The sequence below is a fragment of the Thamnophis sirtalis genome, unplaced genomic scaffold (assembly GCF_051295495.1).
Source record: "Thamnophis sirtalis isolate CommonGarterSnake01/CBP01778 unplaced genomic scaffold, rThaSir2_p1.2 scaffold_8, whole genome shotgun sequence".
NCBI classification, from domain to species: Eukaryota; Metazoa; Chordata; class Lepidosauria; order Squamata; family Natricidae; genus Thamnophis; species Thamnophis sirtalis.
This window is the reverse complement of record NW_028261388.1, coordinates 51225839-51246892: the sequence shown is the minus strand read 5'-3', so window position 1 is coordinate 51246892 and position 21054 is coordinate 51225839. Positions and strand designations below refer to the sequence as shown.

General features: G+C 37.4%; 1 protein-coding gene across 3 annotated transcripts; it reads right to left on the bottom strand.

Moving 5' to 3' along the window:
• Positions 1–882: 882 nt before the first annotated feature.
• On the bottom strand, positions 883–19342 carry CLIC6 (CLIC family member 6). Of its 3 annotated transcripts, XM_087721636.1 has the most exons (7): positions 14983–15241; positions 12411–12618; positions 4876–4985; positions 3357–3482; positions 3020–3126; positions 1507–1688; positions 883–1066 (listed from the first exon to the last, which is right to left on the bottom strand). In XM_087721636.1, exons 3-7 carry the CDS (start codon positions 4929–4931, stop codon positions 905–907), a joined length of 633 nt encoding a protein of 210 aa, XP_087577762.1. In that variant the 5' UTR covers positions 4932–4985; positions 12411–12618; positions 14983–15241; the 3' UTR covers positions 883–904. The 3 variants fall into 3 exon arrangements, with proteins under 3 accessions (XP_087577762.1, XP_013922814.2, XP_087577763.1); XM_014067339.2 differs by lacking the exons at positions 12411–12618; positions 14983–15241 and adding an exon at positions 18117–19342; XM_087721637.1 differs by lacking the exon at positions 12411–12618.
• Positions 19343–21054: the final 1712 nt, after the last annotated feature.

Here is a 21054-nt window from a genome sequence, read left to right as displayed (position 1 = left end):
TTTTGAAAAGCACCTTTGGGACAACCATGACCTGGTTGATTGAGAATCTCCATAAACATTCCTTCTCCTATTTTTCCTACATCAATCCTGTGAGGATTCCTGTGAGAGGAAGTGACTGGCCCAAGGTCACCTAGCTGGTTGGACTTGAATTCATGGTCTTTTGTTTTGAAGCCTGGTACCTTAACCACTAGACCAAAGGAATAGCAAAAAATTTAATATAAAAATTTCAGATGAAAAAGCTGAAATCCTCCCATAACAAGAGAAAACAAATCTCATATATCAAAGGTGACAATGTTAAAAATTAAGTATTTATATACGTATTTATTAATTTATATTTAATTTTATGGTGTCTGGGGCTATATAAACATATCTGAAGTCTTTTAGTTGTTATTCCCAATGCCACAGAAGCTGGAGTGTATCAAATCCTCTGTGCCCTAATTTCTGTGTATAAAATTGAATGACTTTAAGCAATCATAATTTATATACAGAACAACATATAAATTATTCTTCAGTTCTTATTAGATCTGGAAGCATAGCAAATGTATATGGCTTCAGTTAAGTTCATTAAATTTTAGTTCTACTTAACCTCTCATGTTTGTGATGCAAGAAAATAATTACCAGAAGCGTAACACTTAATTGTTATAAATGTAAATGTCACTGTTCTTGAGAATGTTTTAGTGAATATAAAACTTAACATACAATACATATGTCTAGTTCCTTTGCATATCCACAATTACACACACAAAATCCCCTACACACTATACATGATTATAAGTAGATTAATAAAATAATTTTCCCAGAAAAAGTCTCCATTTTTAAACCTTGCTGACGAATGGATGCTTTGCTTTTGATTCTTTAAAAAAAACTCTCATAGAAGAAATATAAGACACAGAACTTTCTTGATTTATTTCATTCTTTTTGCAACATCCAGATAGGCATATTCTATTTCCCGATCTGCAGGGCATGTATTTGTGAACTCGTCCCTATCATATGCATTATTCAAATATCTCCAGATACCAGTCATTTCAGATGGAAATTCAAAATTTCTAAACTTCTTTGCCACAACCTTAAAAAAAAATGAAATCATTATCAATAGAATACTGTTTTTATGTAATCAGTAGAAAACAAAAATATGGTGATAGGAAATTGTACAAACTGAACTTTAATGTAGCACTAAAAGATATTTTAGATCTTGCATTTTAAAAAACAGATAATCTGGAAAAAATAGGACATTTACAGTTTTTGGTCATTTGTCTTCATTAATTGCTTGGTTTGAATTAAGATAAAATAGACTCCAATTAAAATAAGGATTTTTAAAATATTAAATGTGAGGCAAATATGAGTTGAAATTTTAAAAAATTCGACATGGTTTATATGACAAATTAGAATAAATACTACATTAACGTGCAAGCAAACATAATTTGAATTATTCAGTATGAAATAAATATAAGAAGGAATTATTGTGGCATGTGTTACTCATTTTACATAAAAGAAAAAAAAACAAACCTTGATGATATGAAGCTTTGGCAAGAGATTGCAATCTGCTAATGTGAATTCATCACCATCTAGGAATTTCCTTGAGGAAACAGTGAAGTCTTCAGTACTATTGGCATCTATTTCTTCAGGCAAGGGGGTGTTTAAGTAAGTATTCAGTTTATTTAAAGCCTTAAGCAATGTTTTTTCTAAATCTAAAGTAAAAAAGGAGAATAATGGAATTCACTATTTGTTCACTGATAATTAAGTAGCCAAAACAGCAACATCCATAAAGAGAAAGATAACTGTCTGTATATTTTGAGGGAGAGATCTGATCCGTGCTATAATAGAAAGATGTTAAGAAAATAACTTGAAAAAATACTGTCCATCCCACTCAACTCTCCACATGTTCACCCCAAAGCTGAACATTTGGGAGAAAGGAGAAGATATAATTTTCATAACAGTGGAGCCAAGCTCTTGCACTATCAATCTGATCTACATGCAATGACAAATGGATCAATTTTAATGGTAAAAAATAGAATAAAGGAGAAAAAATAGGTGTATTCAGGTAGCAAAATAGAAAATAAATCAGGTTGGGTGGTCGTAACATATAATAACCTAAAGGAAACACATAAGCTACTAAACATAATGAAGCATGATCAATAGCCACAAAACATTAGCTACCAATTAGAAAAGAAACTAAATTAATAAAAGCAGGGGGAAGAGAAAAGCAAATAAAATAAATTACTATAAAGGGGTGTTTTTGAAGCTGCTATTGCATATAAAATCCTTGGCTAGCTATAATGATAAGATAGCTTTGGGACAATTATGCAACCAAGCACTTTTCTCTCCCAGGAGCTGTAACCAAGGTTGCATATTGCTGAAAGACTGTAATCTAGGCAGGAGCAAGATAAATGGCTACATCTTGAAAAGGGCACTGAAAGTTAACTCAAGGGTAGAACTTGTGAAATAAATAATCTAAGGCAATGAAAATTATCTCACCACCTCCTGCTTTTATCAAATCAGAACAGAAACACATCTTATCTGTTTTTGAGACAATGACTCAAAAAACAAGCAAACAAAAAATCCAGAGGCCACAGCTTGTTTTTAGTCCATTGCTAAAACAAGGGTGGGGGGATCCTCTTTATTAGTTTTCCTACAATTCTCTTTACATAGGCTACTGGGCTTACTGCAACACATGCAAGAACATGTACAGAGTCAAGCTACCCAGATCAATCCGAGCTGCCTTTGTCTATTCCTCTAGTTCTATGTAAACAAGAATTTTGAGTATTGTTGTGGAGGCCTGTAAATCAAGGTACCTTTCTCTTGTAAGGGATCTGTGACTTGAATGCTACATTAGCAGAAGCTTATGAAAAGAAACAAATCTGAAAGTTTTGAAAAAAAAATTATTAATGCAGATAGAATTATCGCTTTTTGGTCTTTGCAATTCTGGATTTCCTGCAGATGAGTTAATAGGTATAGGTGCCAAACACGGAGGACCTGGAGTCCATAAAAACTGAAACAAAGCAAAGTTTATAATACTTACGTTCATTGACGTCTTCCCTTGTATTTTTTATGAATGCAGAAAATTTAGCAAACACATCATTTCCTGCAGAGTAAGATTCTGTATGGTTTGGTGCAAGTTTAGGATATCTGAAAAATGTAACATATAAGAATTTATTGCCATCTAATTATTTTTCAGCATTGCATTTGAAACTCTGTAATAGAACTAAAGTGTCTGTGCCAATCATCTCTCTTGCCTATCCATTAGCCATCTTTAATCTGTTTCAATCCACGGTTCTCTTGATAACCAATGATTTAAGAATATTCAACACTCATTCTATATAACATCAAACTAATTATAGCACAGAAGAATACTGTACCTTGGTGGTGCTAACTTTTCTTCTAGAAATTCTTCAATTTTATTTACATCTATTTTAACATCACCATCAAAAGTTATAAATGGAGGGTTTGTTCCTGGAGCTAATTTCTGTAAGTCTGCAGGTTTCCTATACAAAAAAGAAATATCTTGTCTGAGAAAAACAAAAACCGATCAACTGTACAAATTATTGCATTTTAATTCAGCTACCTATCTTGGAATTTAAAATTGTGATTGCCAATGTAGTATTTAAGTACATTTATTGAAAGTAAATCATATTTAGTTCAGACTTGGCAGACATTTTTTTCTTGTTTAGGGCTGAGGGAGTTAGTAAAACCTATCAATTATGTCATTCAAGGAGATTCAAAAGGGTTAATAGCAAAACAACGCTTCTTTGTGGAAGTGGAAAGATGCTATACTAATATGGCTTTGGAAGAATATGTCTTCTCTTAGCATTCCGATAGCTTAACTAATCTTCCTTCTGACACTTTAGATGTGACAACTCTAACCAACACACCGTATATTTTTCATTATTTTCTGGGAAACGTGGGGGAAAAGAAATAGAGAAAAATAGTTTTCCCTCTCTTCATGGCAGGAGGGAAGATTACAAAAAATGTGACTTTCTCTTTTCATTGAAATATTTGGGAACCAAGAACTGATAATATCCAGAAATGATCAACTGATTGGGAAAGTGACTACCAGAATGTCAGTCCTCATGTCAGCTCCTGACACAGCAACAAATCATATGAGGAAAGCCATACGAGTCTATGATGGCAAAATGTTGGTAGCATCTTTTCCAATTGATACATATTCTCCAAAAGCATAAGCTTATTGATCTAGATTTCCCTTTATCAGACACATAGAAAGACTATTCTAACACAGAATTTAATTAAGGGTGAGGCAGAGAGGGGGGAGGAAGTGTTGGTTATGCAGATAAAAGTTAAACGTGAAACGGATTACCAGTTTTTTATCTATTAAAAATTGTATTGTGTTAATAAACTAATATATTTCTTAAGGTTTTCTGAAATTGCCTGAAACCTTATACTTGTGAAAGTTTAACCATTTCTCATTCAATGGTGCTGTTGAAGTCCTGTTTTTCCAAAACAGATCAAAACAGTCGCTTAAGTGATATGTCATACAGTACTAAAGGAGGTTAAAATGCTTTGATAATAGTCATTGTTTTGGAAAAATTCCCAATTTTTTTTCAAACATAGACAAACGTGGCTAGGAACTAAGTCTTTATTATAATTCTGGAATTGCAGCCAAAATAGACAGTTGATACTATCTAAACAGACAGAAGAAATCATTCCAAATTTATACCTAAAACTGTATTAAAATTATGTTATATATAAAATATGCAATTATTTCATGACAGTGAAAGTACTGATAAGAAGTCACTTGGATTTAGTGAAAGTTTACAAATACCTCTCTAAGTAGTTAGAAATAAAAATTCTGGGCCTGGATTTAATATTAAAAATAAATAAATATTTTTTTTACAATGGAGAAAAAGCATTATAACTCACCGTTTCAAATCCACAGTGGTAACATTAAAAATAACACCCTTTAGCCAGAGAATCATGAAGAGACGTTGAGAAAATGGGCAGTTTCCAATGCTTTCCCCATCACTGCCAGCCTATGGCAAGAAGGAAGGTTAATTAAACTACTGGCATTAATTTAAGATGCTCAATCATTACTGCAAGATGCACATAGTCCAATTCTCCCATAATTGCAGCCTCAGTGCTCTCTTGAAGTTTCTTCCCTTGTTTCTTCCAGACACATAATTAAATGACAGCAATACTGTACCATTTTTCCTGTCAGGTTCACCTCTACACCAGGAGTCCCCAATCCCCAAGCCGCAGCCCATTACCGGGCTTTGAGCCTTTCAGAACCAGGCCACGGAAGTGATGGGCAAGCAGGTATCCCCACTTGCGCAAGCAGCGGGCATGTGTACTCCATTTGCATGAGTGGTGGGCGAGCGTGCCCGCTACTCACGCAAATGAAACTGTGTGCATGTTTGCCCAGCACTCACAGAGAACCATCCCCTTTTTGCCCCCCCCCCCACTGGAAAAGTTGGGGAACTCTTCTCTAGATCTTTTCAGCTAAACAGAAGATAGGAATATTTCAGAATAAAATATACAATGTTGGAGATTCATGTCTCTTTGCAATCATTTTCTTGTTCAAATCAAGTTTATTAAATCAAATTTATTAGTTTAAGGATTGATATAATTAGGCCATGTATAACTGACAGACTCAATGCCAAATTGTGGTTTTAATATAGATTTTATCTATTATTATTTTATTCTAGAATTTTTAACTGGATATTCATTGAATGTTTTTATTTGTTCTAGTCTCTGGTCTTTGACTGCAATAATAATAAACTTGATTTGTTAATTTAATTTTAATGTAACTTATGCCTAGACCCTTCACACTTCTTGGGAGTGTGGTCCACAATAAAAGGTTTTGGAGCTGAAAGTCTGCAAAAATAGTTTGAGTTGGCATCTGAATCAAGATCCTCAGGTTGGCCATGCCTGGCTTATAGTGTTACTTGTTGGGTAAACTCTATCAGTTGTAGTTTATACAACAAACCAGTTAAAATGACTTGGAGTAATGTGTGATGCTAGCCAAAAAGCTTATGTCAAGGTCCAGAGATACCAACATGGAAGAGAAGACATTAGCTGTCAGTTATGAGTTTTACATTTATACATGAAGAAACATATTTACTAGCTGCTATTCTTTAGTTATATATTCTAAACTACAGAAAGAAGTGTTCACTTCTTAAATACATGAAGTATGAAATATATACATTTCAGGGAGATGTTCTGGTCTTCCTTGTAGTGTCTGGACTATAATGTAAAAAGCACCATTTTCAAAAGTAAAATCAGAAAATTCAAGTTGATTAATTAATCAAGGTTTCTTGATAGATAATAAACAGAAATAAATAATATTAGTTTTTGGATCACCACTAAATACAACCACTATCATTTCAAATATTAATTATGTATATAATGTAGTAGTATACACTGTATATATAAATTCACCCCTAAAAGCCTACAGTGTAATTGGGGAGATTTACTGTATATACTGGGATGGTCAGAAATGCATTACAGGGGGACTAAATAAGGAGATATGTATAAATGCATGTATATTAATTATTACACTTTTTGGGATCCACTAAAACTGTGTAGCAACACCTAATTGGCATTTTCATGCTAAAACTTTCATTGATATGTCACTCTCAGTCTTGAGTTTTATGGTACCAGGCTAGCAAGTGGGAGTTCAATTCCCACTTTAGCCATGAAAGCCAGCTGGGTGACTTTGGGCCAGTCGCTCACTCTCAGCCCAACCCACTTTACAGGGTTGCTACTGTGGGATCACCCAGCTGCCTTTATAGGAAGAAGAAGGTATGTCGGCTATTTTGCGGCCTTGAGTTATTTATAAAAATAATAAAGGCAGGGAAAATATAAACAAACAAACAAACAAAAAAATAAAGCAGCATCAAAACTACATTTTAAGCATTTTAAATAGTTATGGACTGACAAATCCCCCCCGTTTTATAAAATCACCATTTTATAGCTAACTTCAACTGAGGTTGGAGGGATTTACAACTTCTATGTATGTATTGCCCTGACCACTTGTGGAAGGAAGAAACAGTGGCTGATGTCCTTGTTCTCCCTCCTTCCTCTTGAGGTTTCTTTTTAGGGGGGGCAGAATTCAATTGAGGAAAGGCAAGCAGATAGCCAGATAAGAGAGGGAGGAGGGGGGAGAGAGAGAGAACAGAAACAGAAATCAAGTAGAACAACTTGGGGGATGAAGAATTTTCCTTAGCCCTGGAGGAATAGTGAGCAGCATTTAACAGAAATAAAAGCAACCCCCCCCCCCAAAAAAAATGAAGGCCAAGCGGATAAGCCACACTGTGGGGAAAAGAGAGAGCTGGTGGAGTAAACTTGGGATGGGCTGTTGCTTTCCACCCCATCAAAAATAACAGAATTTCTGATTAGAACAGATGACAGGTGAACACTGGAAGGTGCAGTAACAATAATGTCAGTGTTCTTGCAACTAACTCAGCAATTCTGCAGAACTAAAGGTGCTGTGAAAGGCAAGAGGATTCTAGAAGCCAGACATTCCAGATGCCAAATGCTGTCAAAATGAAAAATTGGACAGAGGACATCCTCCTCATAGTCACCAGTCTCCACTTAGTACAGGTAGACCTCAACTTATAATAATTCCTTTAGTGACCATTCAATGTTACAATGGCACTGAAAAAAATGACTTATGATTGTTTTTCAGTTACGACCTTTGCACCATCCCCATGGTCAGGTGCTTGGCAACTGGTTCATACTTATGACTGTTGCTGTATCCCAAGGTCATGTAATCACTTTTTGTGATCTTCTGACAAGCAAAGTCAATGGGAAAACCAGATTCACTTTAAAAAATGGGTTACTAACTTATCAATTCCAATGATTCACTTAACAACTGAGGCAAGAAAGGTTATAAAACAGGACAAGTAAGTAACATATGTATCACTTAACAACAGAAATCTTGGGCTAAATTGTGGTAATAAGTTGAGGGCCACCTGTATCCAGTCAACTAAGGCCATACAAGTAACCGTGATACAGAATGGATGGGAAGAACTGGGAGGGGGGATGAGTTAAAGGGCTCAAGAGTCAAGATTCCAGAGAGAGTTAAAAGGAAAAATACATTAGAATAGTTAAAATAGTTGTAATAGGAAGAAGATATTGTGTTGGAAGCATGGGGCCATAATAAGTGGACAGACTACAGAATGGTGAATAAAGTAAATGGAGAGGGAATAATTCCAGGGAATAAGAAAAACAAAATAAAGTCTAAGGAAAAAACAAAACAAACTTTTTTCATTATAGAGGAATTTTTATGCTGAAAGATAATAATTTTTTTTTCTGAAGAGACTTGCCTCTTGTCTGGCTTGGGCACCATCTCCCCAAGAAAAACCCACAGGAGGACCATTCGTGTTTGTATTGGTCTTAAACTCGGTACAACAAGGTCAGAAGTACACAAGCAAGAAATTAATATTATTTGCCATTTATCCTATTACGAGGATTATGGTTTCAACAGACCAATGCTATTTCTAATCCGTATTTAATAACATGCTAGGAAACTAACTAAAGATCACACATCAATAAGGAAAAAATATAGCCTTGTTAAATTCTTAAAGGGAATTATTTTAACAAAAGAGCTTTGTTTTCTGGAACACATTATAGGACTGGGAAAAGGAGATTAACTGGTATTTAAATTACATGTCCTTTAATTACATATCCTTTATACGGTTTCCACTATCCTTAATGTAAATATCATTTAAAATAAAAATCTGTAATGAACTGTGAATAAATACCCTTAATAATATGAGAAGTAGAAAGTTGAAAACAACAGCAATGAGACAAAAATGGGGAAACAATCTAAGACTGATATCCTAACCTCTGCTCAAGAACCAAATGATGAAATTAAACATGAAAAGCAGATAGTCTTTGCTTGTGAGTTGGAGTTTTAAAGTTTTTACTTATCTTGGTTATATATTATGAATAATAGTCTTTCACCAAAAAATTAAATATTGAGAAAGGAATTGAAAATAATTACAGGTAATCAATAAAAGGTTACAAGCATAACGGTTTCTGACACTATTCTGCTGGGAGGATATAGGAGGGGTCATGTAGGATCTAATCCAATCTTTTGCTCAGAAGAACTTAGATTACAATGTCCTCCCAAAAACGACTACCCATCTTCAGGGCTTTAACAAGCCTGTAAGAAGTCACTTTCCAGATCATTCTCTTGGTTTATCATTTGTATTTTCTAACTTTTCTCCATCAGATAAGGTTTGTTTCAAGTCTTTATCCTGTAGATCTTCTAAGGCAGTATCTTTCCGATCTGTCATTTATTTTTTAATATCTTTGGGACATAATCTCATAGTATATCCATAGAAACAGAAAATATAGTTGGCATTATAATGATGAAAGATGAATGCAATTCACAAATACTTCGTGTGTGTGTGTGTGTGTGTGTGTGTGTGTGTGTGTGTGTGTGTGTGTGTGTGTCTTCAAATTAGTTTATGAATCCTGGCAGCTGTAAGGACAAGTCCCTGCAGTTTTCTTGGCAAGATTTTGGAAATGGTTTGCATTGCTTGCTTCCTAGGGCTGAGAGAAAGTGATTGGCCCAGTCACTGAACTACTTTTGTGTGATTACAACTCACCCACTTCCAGTTCTAGCCTAGTGTCTTAACTACTTCACCAAACTGACTTTTGTGTGATTAGAACTCACCCCCTTCCAGTTCTAGCTTAGTGCCTTAACTACTTCACCAAACTGGTTCTCAAATAGCTGGCTTGGTGATTTAAAAAAAACATATTTGAAGAAATCTATCTATAGTTTTTAGCACTTTTGCCAACTTCAACTCACCATGACTTTTAGCTTTTCTGCTATCATCAATACCACATTAAATGCCTGTCTTCTAAGATACAAAGACTAAATATTGTAGTATAACACTGAAAAGTGCTGCCAAATGAAAAGACCTACAGAAATTCTGTTTAAATCCTGAGGCCAAAAAAAAAAAAAAAAGATTTGCTTTAAGCAAATATCAGTATAATCTCACAATTTACTTGTGTCATTAATTGTGCTTTAAGTACAGTATATGGCATGAATACTGTGGACCAGTGGATCTGAGAGATGTAACTTCTTTATTTCAGATTCTGAGCTAACAGATTAATAAAGATACACTCAGATAGTGCACCAGAATAGCTCCCTTGCAGCACCCTACAGAGGAATGGTTGTGTATAGATACTGGTGGATCCAGCTTTGCTTCCTTTTTCTCAAATTGGGAGTCAGAATTGACTCTCCCCAAATCAAAAAAGTTTCCGTTTCATTCTTCCAACCATAATATAAATATATTTCACATGAGTAAGCTAAAGAAGTAGGAATATATGCTTCAGAGTTTGATAGCTACAAATGTTTCCAATGCTGCACAACAATTCTTTAATATAGCAAAAAGATGCATTGGCTAAAAGATATTAGGCAATCAACCCTTCCTGCCTTAATTGACAACAACCTACTTTATTTATGTTATTCCCAACTGAATTTCATGCTTTCATTTTCCCTGGAGGGGAACACAAAGATCAGATTAATTACTCCCCTGCATCAATATTGTACAGCCTACAGTTTGTCTCTTAAGCAGAAATAACAGATAGAAATACTGGATGACTGTGTGATTAGCAACAATATTTCTCAATCATTCACTTACATATTATTATAAAGATAAGTTTAATTTAGAAATTACATACAAATATAACTATAATCCAATCTAAAAGACAACCAAATTATTCATGTACAACAAAAAAATTACTTAGCACACAGAAGAATAGCATTTACTGTAGAATAAATGTAAAGGAATGGGTTTTGCTACATTTCTAAGTTGGCAGCAGAATTACAGGACAGTATAAACTTACTAAATAAAACATAAAGTACATAATAACAGGTAATCATAGAGCAAAGTTGATTAAGATATAATGTATATTACACTTAGAATGCATCCATAGCTACTCAATAGAAAAAAGTGAAGAGAAAAACTTCCATGTGCACAAAAATAATTAAGCCTACTATAATTTAGAAATCTGGCAGAGTATTTTACCCATGATTTTTTTTAAAAAAAATTTATACAATGAGATACGATGTTTCACATAGAGATTTCGGCTACAAAAAATCTGGAGAATCACTAGAAGGCAACAAATAATTTTCTGTATCTCTGTGCTGCAATCTAATAGTCATCCGGACTTGACAGCCCAGATCTGGTAGCCTAAAATCTTATGGGAAAAGCATTTGTTTCCCAGGACTCTTATTCCCAGTACAAGGGCATAACAAGTTTATCAGCAGCAGATGTGATGATTTAGTAATCTCTTGGCAGAAAACATTTTCACCTTTCATTAGTACAGGTGTAAACATAGCAGAAATGAAAATCCATACTGTTCTTTACTACATCATGGGTTTTATTATCAACACAAAAATCAGATAACCTTCATATGTTATTTCTATAACAGAGTTTAAAATAACTAGGTTGTACAGAACAAAAGCTATGTGATCCTTTCAGATAACAAGATGCTGTGTTACATGGCTCCAAATATTTATTGGCTGCAAATAAATAAACCCATTTGTTAAAGAGTTCATTATAATTTCCAATGATTCTGAACATTTTCTTTGTTAGCATTTCCTACTATTGAGCTAGGAACTTCTTAAATTTCTACACACATTTAGGGATGGGGCAAGCTAATTCTTTCCCCAACATACAAAGTAAATCTATACTTTTACTTCTCAAAGAACAGAGGCAGCAGCAGAAATCAGTTGCATACTGTAAATACTGAGTAATCTTTAAGATGATACCTGCCAGATGTAGTTTGGAATCTCTAAAAGTAACACCCAACAATTTTGTCCAGTATCAAGTCCAGGAAGATTGCTGTAGTTTGATAATATATCTGAAGGAAAATCTAGAAGAACTACAAAATACAGAATAACAAAGTTGGAAGGCACCTTGAAGGTCTTCTTGTCCAACCTCCTGCCCAGGCAAAAGACCCTACTGTTTCAGACAAATGACTGCCCAATCTCTTCTTAAAACCTCTGGTGATGGAACATTCACAACTTCTGAAGGCAAGTTGTTCCACTGATTAATTGTTTGCTCCTTAATTCTAGTCTGGATCTCTCTTTGATAAGTTTCCATCTGTTACTTGCCTTCAAGTAAGAATAGGTTGACCTCCTCTTCTCTGTGGCAGCCCCTCAAATATTGGAATACTGTTATCATGTCACTTTCTCATACCCAGTTTCTAAAACTGTTCATCAGATGGTTTAGCCTCCAGACCCCTAATAATCTTTGTGGTTCCACCACAAAACCGCGGTAGACTAAAGCGCATGTGACTAAAGCGCGGTGACAAAACTGCACTGTCAAAACCGTGCGACAACAGCGCACCGACAACAGCGCGCCGACAGAAGTGCGCTGTAACATAACCCTAAACCTAACCCTAAATCTAACCCTAAACCCAACCCTAAACCTTACCTTAAGTTAAATCGCGCTTCTGTCGGCACGCTGTTGTCGGCGCGCTTTTGACATCGCGGTTTTAGCGCCGCGGTGTTGTCGGCGCGCTTTTGACGTTCGCGGTTATGTCGTGCCACGAATCTTTGTTGCATTTCTTTGCACTGTTTCTAGAATCTCAGCATTTTTATAACATGGTGACCAGAGCTGAAATAGTATTCCAGGTGTGGTCCTACCAAGGCAATATATAGCAGTATTAATACTTCATGTGATCCTGATACTATTCCTCTGTCACAAGATTAAATTATGGGAAATCATTTTTTCCAGGGTAGGTACAAAGAAGTACCAAATTTCTCCCAAATACTTGTTATTTGTTTGTTTGTTTGTTTGTTTAATTTATATGTCATCCATCTCACTGTTGTAGTGATTCAGGGAAGCATATAGAATAATAAAAATATAACATAAAAAGTTAAAAATTAAGTAAGATTAAATAAAGATAAAAACCAAGAGAATAGGTAACATGGGAGTGGGGATCTTCTCATTACTCCCTCAGTCAACTCCAGCATAGAACATCCCTATTAGGGCATCAGGTCAGTTGGCAGAGTCACGCTCTCCTTCCAGAAGTCTTCTCTGGAGGGCAAATATTCCAAGGGGCAGGGCCACAGCAGAAAAGGCACTTCTCTTGGATCTCACCAGCTGAAATTATTTGGCTGATAGGATCCAAAGTAGGCCTCTTCTGCTGGAGTGAGTGGGTCAGGACAATCCCATTGGGGAGAGACAGCTCCTGTCAAGGCAAATGGGACTGAATTTCAAGTGGAATCTTTGGAATCTTTCAACTTTTACAAAACAGTAATAAGCATCATAGCACCTGTGGCTGCCATGGCATTTATAATACCTCCCTTTGGTATTCTAGAACTTCATAATTAAATAACACTGTTAAAAAGTATCAAAAATCTTACATGATGTCAATGTTCAGGTCATGGCTATCACATTTTTAAAACAAATTGATGCCCACCATCTAAAAAAATTGCTAATGCTTACTATAAAGCTATGTACTGGCTCAAACCCATAAGCATTTTAATTTTTAGAAGTCAATGAAGTACTTTCAAATCACCTAAGCCAATCTTGTATAAAATCCATTATTTTCCACCTAAATCTTGCAATTAAATATTTTCAGGGGGTCTATGAGGAAATATTTGAGAAAACTATGTATTTATGTCTTGATGTACACCAAAGAAAACAGTGATTTTTTAATGGACATAATGCAATACAATTTAGTAATGTCACAAAATTTGGATTATTTTAGCGCAGCAAATTGGTAATTTAGAATCAAGTCTTCAGATTCAACAAAGCTAAAACTAATTCCCTAGGATGCATTTCCTAATATCATCCTCCATGAACACAGCTGTTGAGTTTTAAATCATACGGTTAAGCATACTGTACTGGATAAGCCAACCAATCTCAAGATGATAGTTTTAACATTTTCCATAAATGGGGAAAGGTACTTTCTATCAAATCATATCAAAACTTTATTTGAAACTTGGGGGGGTGCCTTTGAGTCATTATTGAATCCTGGTGACTGCCTGGACAAGTCCTTACAGTTTTTTTGGCAAACCATTTCAGAAGTGGTTTGCCATTATCTCTTTCCTAGGGCTTAGCAAAAGAATGACTGACCCAAAGTCACCCATCTGGTTTGTGCCTAAGGCAGGACTAGAACTCACAGTCTCTTCATTTTCTAGCCCAATGCCTAAACTACAACAACACAACTGGCTCTCTCCAAAGAAACTTACTTCTAACTTAAATGTGAATTCAATATAAATTCTAAATAAATCTGTAAGTATTTAAAATGTCAATTTCCAATATCTAACAAATAACTTTTAACAATTTACAAGTATAATTTTCAAAAATGCCAACAGATAATTATATAAATGACCAGGTATGTTATGCCTAATATACATTGAGAAAATACTCTTATTTTAACTAACTAACAATGAAATAAATAATGCTATAGGAAGCAGCCCAAAGAGCTTAAAATACCACAATCACATGAAGGTTATGAAAGGAATTTATAATTCCAGCTTTCCCTAAGCTGCATTATGAAGCCCCACATTTTCTGTTGGAATTTTTGCATTTTCTAATACAGGCTTAATATTTGTGAAAGATTAAACATAAAATTGATGGGTTTGACATCTAGATGTAGGATGTCCATTGGCTCAATTATATCCAGCTGCCACAGCCTCCAGGCACTGGAAGTGTTCTTGATAATATCCCTTGGGTGGCCAGAGGCAGATGTTCAGTTATCATGAGCATACTAATGACATTTAACCTGCTGATAAGTGACCTTATCTAATAGCTTCATGTAAATGTTCCATTAGGCCTACACAACCATAGTATAGCTCTAAGAGGTCTGAGTGATTTTATTCAATAAATGGCTAAAGTAGTCTTCAAAGTGATTTCCTAAAGTTTTATCAAAAAGAGCTCGTCACTGAAGACAGAATTGATGGCAGGTTATCTACAAATGCAATCAGTGGAAAAATAAGCATATTTTGCAGTATTTATCACCCCAAAGAAACTCTTAAGAAAGATCCTTCCTTACCTGCGATCAGTTAGATTTCTTCTTTGTTTTCTTTCAACAGTGCTGTAGGTATCTTTTCTTCCATTTAAGTTCTGAAATTCCTACAAAAACCTTGAACCTACAGGATAACTCACATTGAGAGTCCATATGGATCCAAGCAACCATCACTCTCTTATTCCAAACAGTAACTAAGGCCTCAATTAAGCTGAACACTCCTAAGCATCTTCTGAAACGAGTGGACCAAATAGGTCCTTCCTACCTACACCATAAGCAGCCACAGAGAACTTTGCGCAGTATGTCCATGACAAGGAATTGGTCTCAACATCCCCCAACTCCAGATCACTTTATTATTGCCTTGTCATAAAAACCAAATCCAGTGTGTGACCTCTTTGTGAATCAGGTCATCAATAAACTTGGTTATGGCCATGCTGGCCACAAAATCCCAAACACCTTAGATGGGGCAGATTGAAGTTTTGCACAACCATAATTTAAAAATATATGTTTTATGTGGTGCCTGTGGAAACTGCTAATCCATATCATTTCTGGGAAATTACAACAGGGGTGGGCTTCAAAATTCCAGCAACAGATTCTTTGCCTGGTTGCTGGGTGGACGTGGCCATGGTGGGCATGGCCTAGTCGGCCTCCTGCGCCATGGGGGGGGGGGCATTTTCACCTTCCCCAGAGCTCCAGAGGCTTTCCTCGAGCTTCTGAGAGGGCAAAAACATCCTTCCCTCAGGCTCTGGAGACCCTTCGGAGGCCCATTTCCAACCTTCCAGAACTTCCAAGAGGCCTGTTTCCCCTCCTCCCCGAGTCTCTGCATGGACCCTGCACTTATCTCGCACCAAAAATGGGAGACTCTTGGGAGGGGAGGGGTGGGAGGGGAGGGGCATGGTAGGTGGGGCCAGCCAGGGGTGGGATTTGGAGGTTCTCCGAACCAGCCTTAACGTTAGCTATGGGTTCCCCAAACCCGGGCGAACCCATAGCAGCCCACCCCTGAATTACAACCATATATATACCAAAAAGCCACCAAGTATAAGATTTACTTTGAAGTTAGAGTACACCTGGATCTCAATTTTTGTCAGTAGGAAATTGATTCTACCTTTTCAAAATAACAGGAAGGTTATTTTGATTAACAGGAACCAGCACTTTTATGGTCAGTGTGCCATGCCTACCTTATCATTACTTTCAGGTAATCAGACAATTACAAAGCCCTACCCTTAACTTAATGAGTTTGTATTATTATACATACTTAGCACATAGCATGCTGACTCTGTAAAACCACTTAGAAAGGGCTGTAAAGCACTGTGAAGCGGCATACAAGTCTAAGTGCTATTGCTATTAACAGTGTTGCATTTTCCTACTCCTGCTATGCCAGTTACAAGCCTTTAATTATTTCTTTACTTGAAGCAAGGCAATTCATGCCTCTTAATTGAAATATTAGTCCTCATGGCTTTCCTGCCTTTGAGAAAATGCTTCAGAAACAAATGCTTCTGGCTGCATGTATGTGCAGCAGCTGCCTACTGTTCGTTAAACTGCTCAACTTTTTTCATGTTTCCAATGAGCAAAGAGAAAGACAACAATGTTGTAAGAAACCAACTCATTAAAGCTAATGAAACTTTTAAAACAGTAGTGCTTTTATCAGCAGCCTGAAAAATATTAGAATACTTTGTTGAAGAATGGGCAGGTGCTCTGCTTGCATATGGTCCAAATATTTTTTTCTGAATTATTGCATGTATTTATTTATTTAACATATATAGTAATTTGTTCAACAAGGCACTCCGGGCAGCAGACAGGTAACAGCAACAACCATAATCTTTAACATTTTAAAATAACATAAAAGAAATAGCAATTAAGGCCCCTAAATCTGCACCCACATCAAAGCTCCATTAGCATCCTGGTCCAGTGCCCAGGGCAAAGTCCAGGACTTCGTGTCCCTGAGGAAGCCTATCAAGTCAGGGGCATCTATATATCAGGGGGAAGCTGCTTCACAAGACAAATGCCATGAGAGGTGCCCCAAAACAGGGGTTCATTTAATGATGGTTTGAAGCTAAAGAAAAGATGATGATCGGTAAGATTTGAAAACTTTAATCTCAACAATATAAATCTGCCTATATTTGGGTTAAAGCTTTTCATATTTTCCACTACTTTTCTGCTGTAATAGACTATATACTCCATGCAAGAATAAGTAAGTTTTTCATACTACCATGAACTTACGGTACGTCCCAAACTATCAAGTTGAAGAAAAAAGGATAGATTTGCATTGCAGTCTTCTAGGGTCTGATGTTCGCCATACCTACTGCTGGCTGGAAATGTTGGCATTTTATTCTGAATGCATCTTGAAGATAGCAGATTTAAAGACATGATACAAAGATAAACATCCCATGTTTACACCATGTCTCCCACAGCATAAACAAATTACGTATGTTAGAATTTTTTCTAAGTTTTCTACTATTTTTAGTGAACATTTTGATGTACACTTCTGATGCTTTCCACTCAGCTTATTTCTAAATATTTCTTTTGGATTCAAAATGATAATTATTGACACTCTAGAAAAACAAAATTATTATCAACAATTAACTAAAAACTGTTATCAACCATAGATCTCTCTGAAGCTCAGCAGTAGAATTTGGTCCCACATTTGCTCTATGCTCCACCCCCAAGTTCAAAACCAACAATGAAAACTCTTACAATCTTACTGGCAAGTTCAGCAGAATCCAAATAAATACACAGTATTTAGTTTCTCCCCTACTTCAAAACTTTATATTTAATTCACTAAATTATAAGTTGATTATGCTGTGGAGATTCTAAACTAGATCCCCAAGCATGACTTTGTTATCAAAACTTTAGGTTTGATCTCTAAAACATTGAAGCCATCAATACGTAACTTCCCGTGCAGATACAAAAGATCCTACTCAAAAGAATTCCCTATAGACAAGCAAACACAGTGCAGTTTAAAGGGAAAAAAAGAGAAGCTCCCTGATTTCAAAGTCTACAGTTACCTAACTGACCCAAAGTTGTAGCTTAGTTAAGTAGTTTCATTAAAAAGCAGCAACCTACAATATCACCATTTTTATTATTCTTTATACCAGAAGCTGCCTCTCTGAGAGCAATATTCTGGGATGGCTAAGGACCAGATGCTTATGTAGTATCCTTACTTTTACAAAGAGAGAAATGTCATGTTCCTGTTTCTCTTGCTGAGGCGCATCGTGGGGGACCGTCTGCTTCCCTTCTACAGTCGCTTCTTCTTCTCTTCCTTGAAGGCCATTCAACCCCAGAGCATCTGCTTCTTCAGCCCCTTCAGGGAATCCGTCAACAGGCTCACCCTGTTGTATGTGGCTGCTGAGTTCATCAGCCTCTCCCGGAGATCCCACCTCTCCAGAATCGGGCTGCACCTCCTCGTCCTCCTGTTGCTGCTCCCCCTCCTCCTCCTCTTCCTCCGCACTCGCCTCAGGATTATCCTGGGCGCCAGTTTCCTCTGCACTGGCATCTGGCGCTGGTGGGCTTTCCTGGTTTACTTCTGTCTCTTCCACGGCGAGATCCTCCTCTGCCGCCAGAGTTTCTTCAACAGGGCTCTCGCTAGGAGGGCTGTCTCCCCGCAGAGTCTCCTCTCGGGTCCGCCACTGCTCCTCCAGCTGGATATTAGTCTCCGCCTCGCCCTCCTCTTGTCCCCCTTCTTCAGCAACTTCTTTTTCGGAGCCTTTTTCGGCCGCGCCGTCTTCTCTCTCATCCTCAGCGCACTCTTCCAGTCCTGGGATTTGCTCAGCTGTGCTCCTTTCCTCCGCGGGCTCCTCTCCTTCGGAGGCGTCTTCTGAGCCGGTCGGGCTTGCCCTCTGGCCCCTGGCCGACTCTCCCGCCGGCTGCAGAGGCTCCTCGGGGACAGGAGGCTCGGCCCAGGTGTTACCCTCAGATTTTTCCTCAGGGCTTTCCGCGCTAGTTGTTCCTTCTGCGCTCGGACTGCCTTGTGGTCCAACTTGCTCTGCAGGTGGCCCCGCTAAACTTTCCTGATCCTCCTCCTCCTCGGCCTTTGGGGTCGTCTCTCCGCTGCTCTGGCTCGGAGGACTCGCCCCGTGGCTCCCACTTTCTTCCTCCCGGGCTGTTTCTTCAGACGCTTCTTTCAGAGGGTCGCCCTCCTCGGGTGTGCAGGCGGGGCGCTCCTTCGCCTCCTGGTCTTCGTCTGAGCCCACCGGCGCTCCATTTTCGCCCGCGCCTTTCTTGAACGCTTCTTCGTTATTCTCGGCCGGAGCTGGCAGTTCGAGCGACCCTCGCGCCTCTGCCATGCTGACCTCCTCAGGAAAAAGACGGACCAATTGCAGGTGGCAGGTTTGCCTCCTCGCTGTTAAAAGGGCCGAGCTCTTGGCCGGCTCGCCCTCTCGCAATGGCGACTCTGTCCTCCCCGCGCTCTGTGTGGAGATTAAGACTAAGACTTGCCCAGCCCCAAGGGTCACATTCTTTACTCTCCGCTAGGTAGCCTGCCCGAGGGGTGCGCGCATGCTCAAAAGCAACCGGCAAAGCGGCAGCTCACCTCACCTTTGCCTTCCCAGGGCACTGAGGGAGAAAAGACTAAAAAGGGAAGGGAGCGAAGGGAGAGGGCAACCTTTATCCCCAAACTTCCTAGTTAAGATTGCACTTTTTTCCAAGTAGTGTTTAGGATTCTACCTGATTTTGCGTTCTTTATCTTGTTTTAAAAATGCTAACAAGCCTGTAACTATAGAGGTAGAGACAATCACCATAACCTGTTATAAAATGGTTTTGGGGAGGGGGGTATTGGTATGAAATGTGTTTGAATAGATTTGAGTTGCCCTGTCCCTCTCTGGATTCAGATCTTTGTGTCTTCATCTACATAAATACTGAAGGCACATTAAAAGAGATGTTTTCTGATGTGCCATAAATACATGGCACTCAATGCACATTTACAGCATATAGATTGCTACTTACAAACTTGGAAACTATAGGCAGGGATGGGGAATGATTCGGTGTGTTGTTTTTTTTAAAGAAGAGTAGTATGACAATGTGAATGTGAAGTTTCGAGTAGTGTTAATACACTTACTTCGCTTTTTTTTTTAAAAAAAAGTCCTAATCAAAAGAGAAATTGCCTCTGTCTCTGATAATATCACTGCTACTTACTCCTAAAAGCAGTGGCAATAAAATGGAATGAAACTTTACACCCTAAACTTAGAACCTCTGTACAGGATGTATATGTGTGGGTGTATGTGTGTGTATGTATGTATGTTATAAAACTCCTATTTTTCCATCTGGATTTCTTGAACTGCCTGTGATGTATAGATAGGGCTGGCTAAGGATAAAGGTAGAACGGCTTCATCAGTAATGCAGAGCTATCCATTTCAGTTCGTCAGAAATGGTTTTCCCTTCAGGTTCATAATTATTGGCTAAGTGCCTCAACATAATACCACCATCACTTCACAAGTGGATTACTATAATATGCCCTAAATGGGGCTGTACTTGAAGACATTTGGAAGCTGCAATTGATGACAATTGCCATGTCCAATCTAAACTGAGGCAACTCACTATTTTCATATAGCAGCAATTCTGTAAGAGCAGAATTCCAGGTGCAATTCAAAGTGCTGATAGTAATGTACCTTTAAAGTCCTACATGGTTTGCCATCTGGCTATATCTGATACTGCCTAATTCAAAGAGAACCAGACCAGCAAGTTGTGTTGTAGCGACTGTTTGCTTAATGTCTCCACACCTCTTAAGATACAAAGAGGTGAATGTCCTCTATAGCAGCTTCTTCCCTGTGGAATGCCAGCTCCCTAGATTTAAGATCCATCCCCTGGGATTAGATACTGACGACCTGGTTCTTTCAAAGAGTATTTGGGAAGTGAGGTGTGAGTGGGTAAAGTTAATAGGGAATATACAATGAATTTTGCAATAAGTTCATATGATTTCTAGTTCTCTTGTTTTATTATTATAATTATTATTTCATTATGTTAGTATGTCTTAAATGTCATGTATTAAACATTTTATACATTAAATGTATTAAATTATTCATAGTAATACAATATAATTAATACTGTATGATTATTGCTTTATTGTGTATTAAGTTATTACAAGTCACTTGATACTAAAGCAGT

Bases quoted from the DNA above. Each gene is read 5' to 3' on its own strand.
- CLIC6 (XM_014067339.2), bottom strand. From the start codon at position 19,238: ATGGCAGAGGCGCGAGGGTCGCTCGAACTGCCAGCTCCGGCCGAGAAT. The intron at 4,986-18,116 runs GTAAGGATACTA...TTCTTGCCATAG, and splicing joins ACATTTCTCTCTTTGTAAAA to GCTGGCAGTGATGGGGAAAG. The intron at 3,127-3,356 runs GTACAGTATTCT...TACATTTTTCAG, and splicing joins GAAAAGTTAGCACCACCAAG to ATATCCTAAACTTGCACCAA.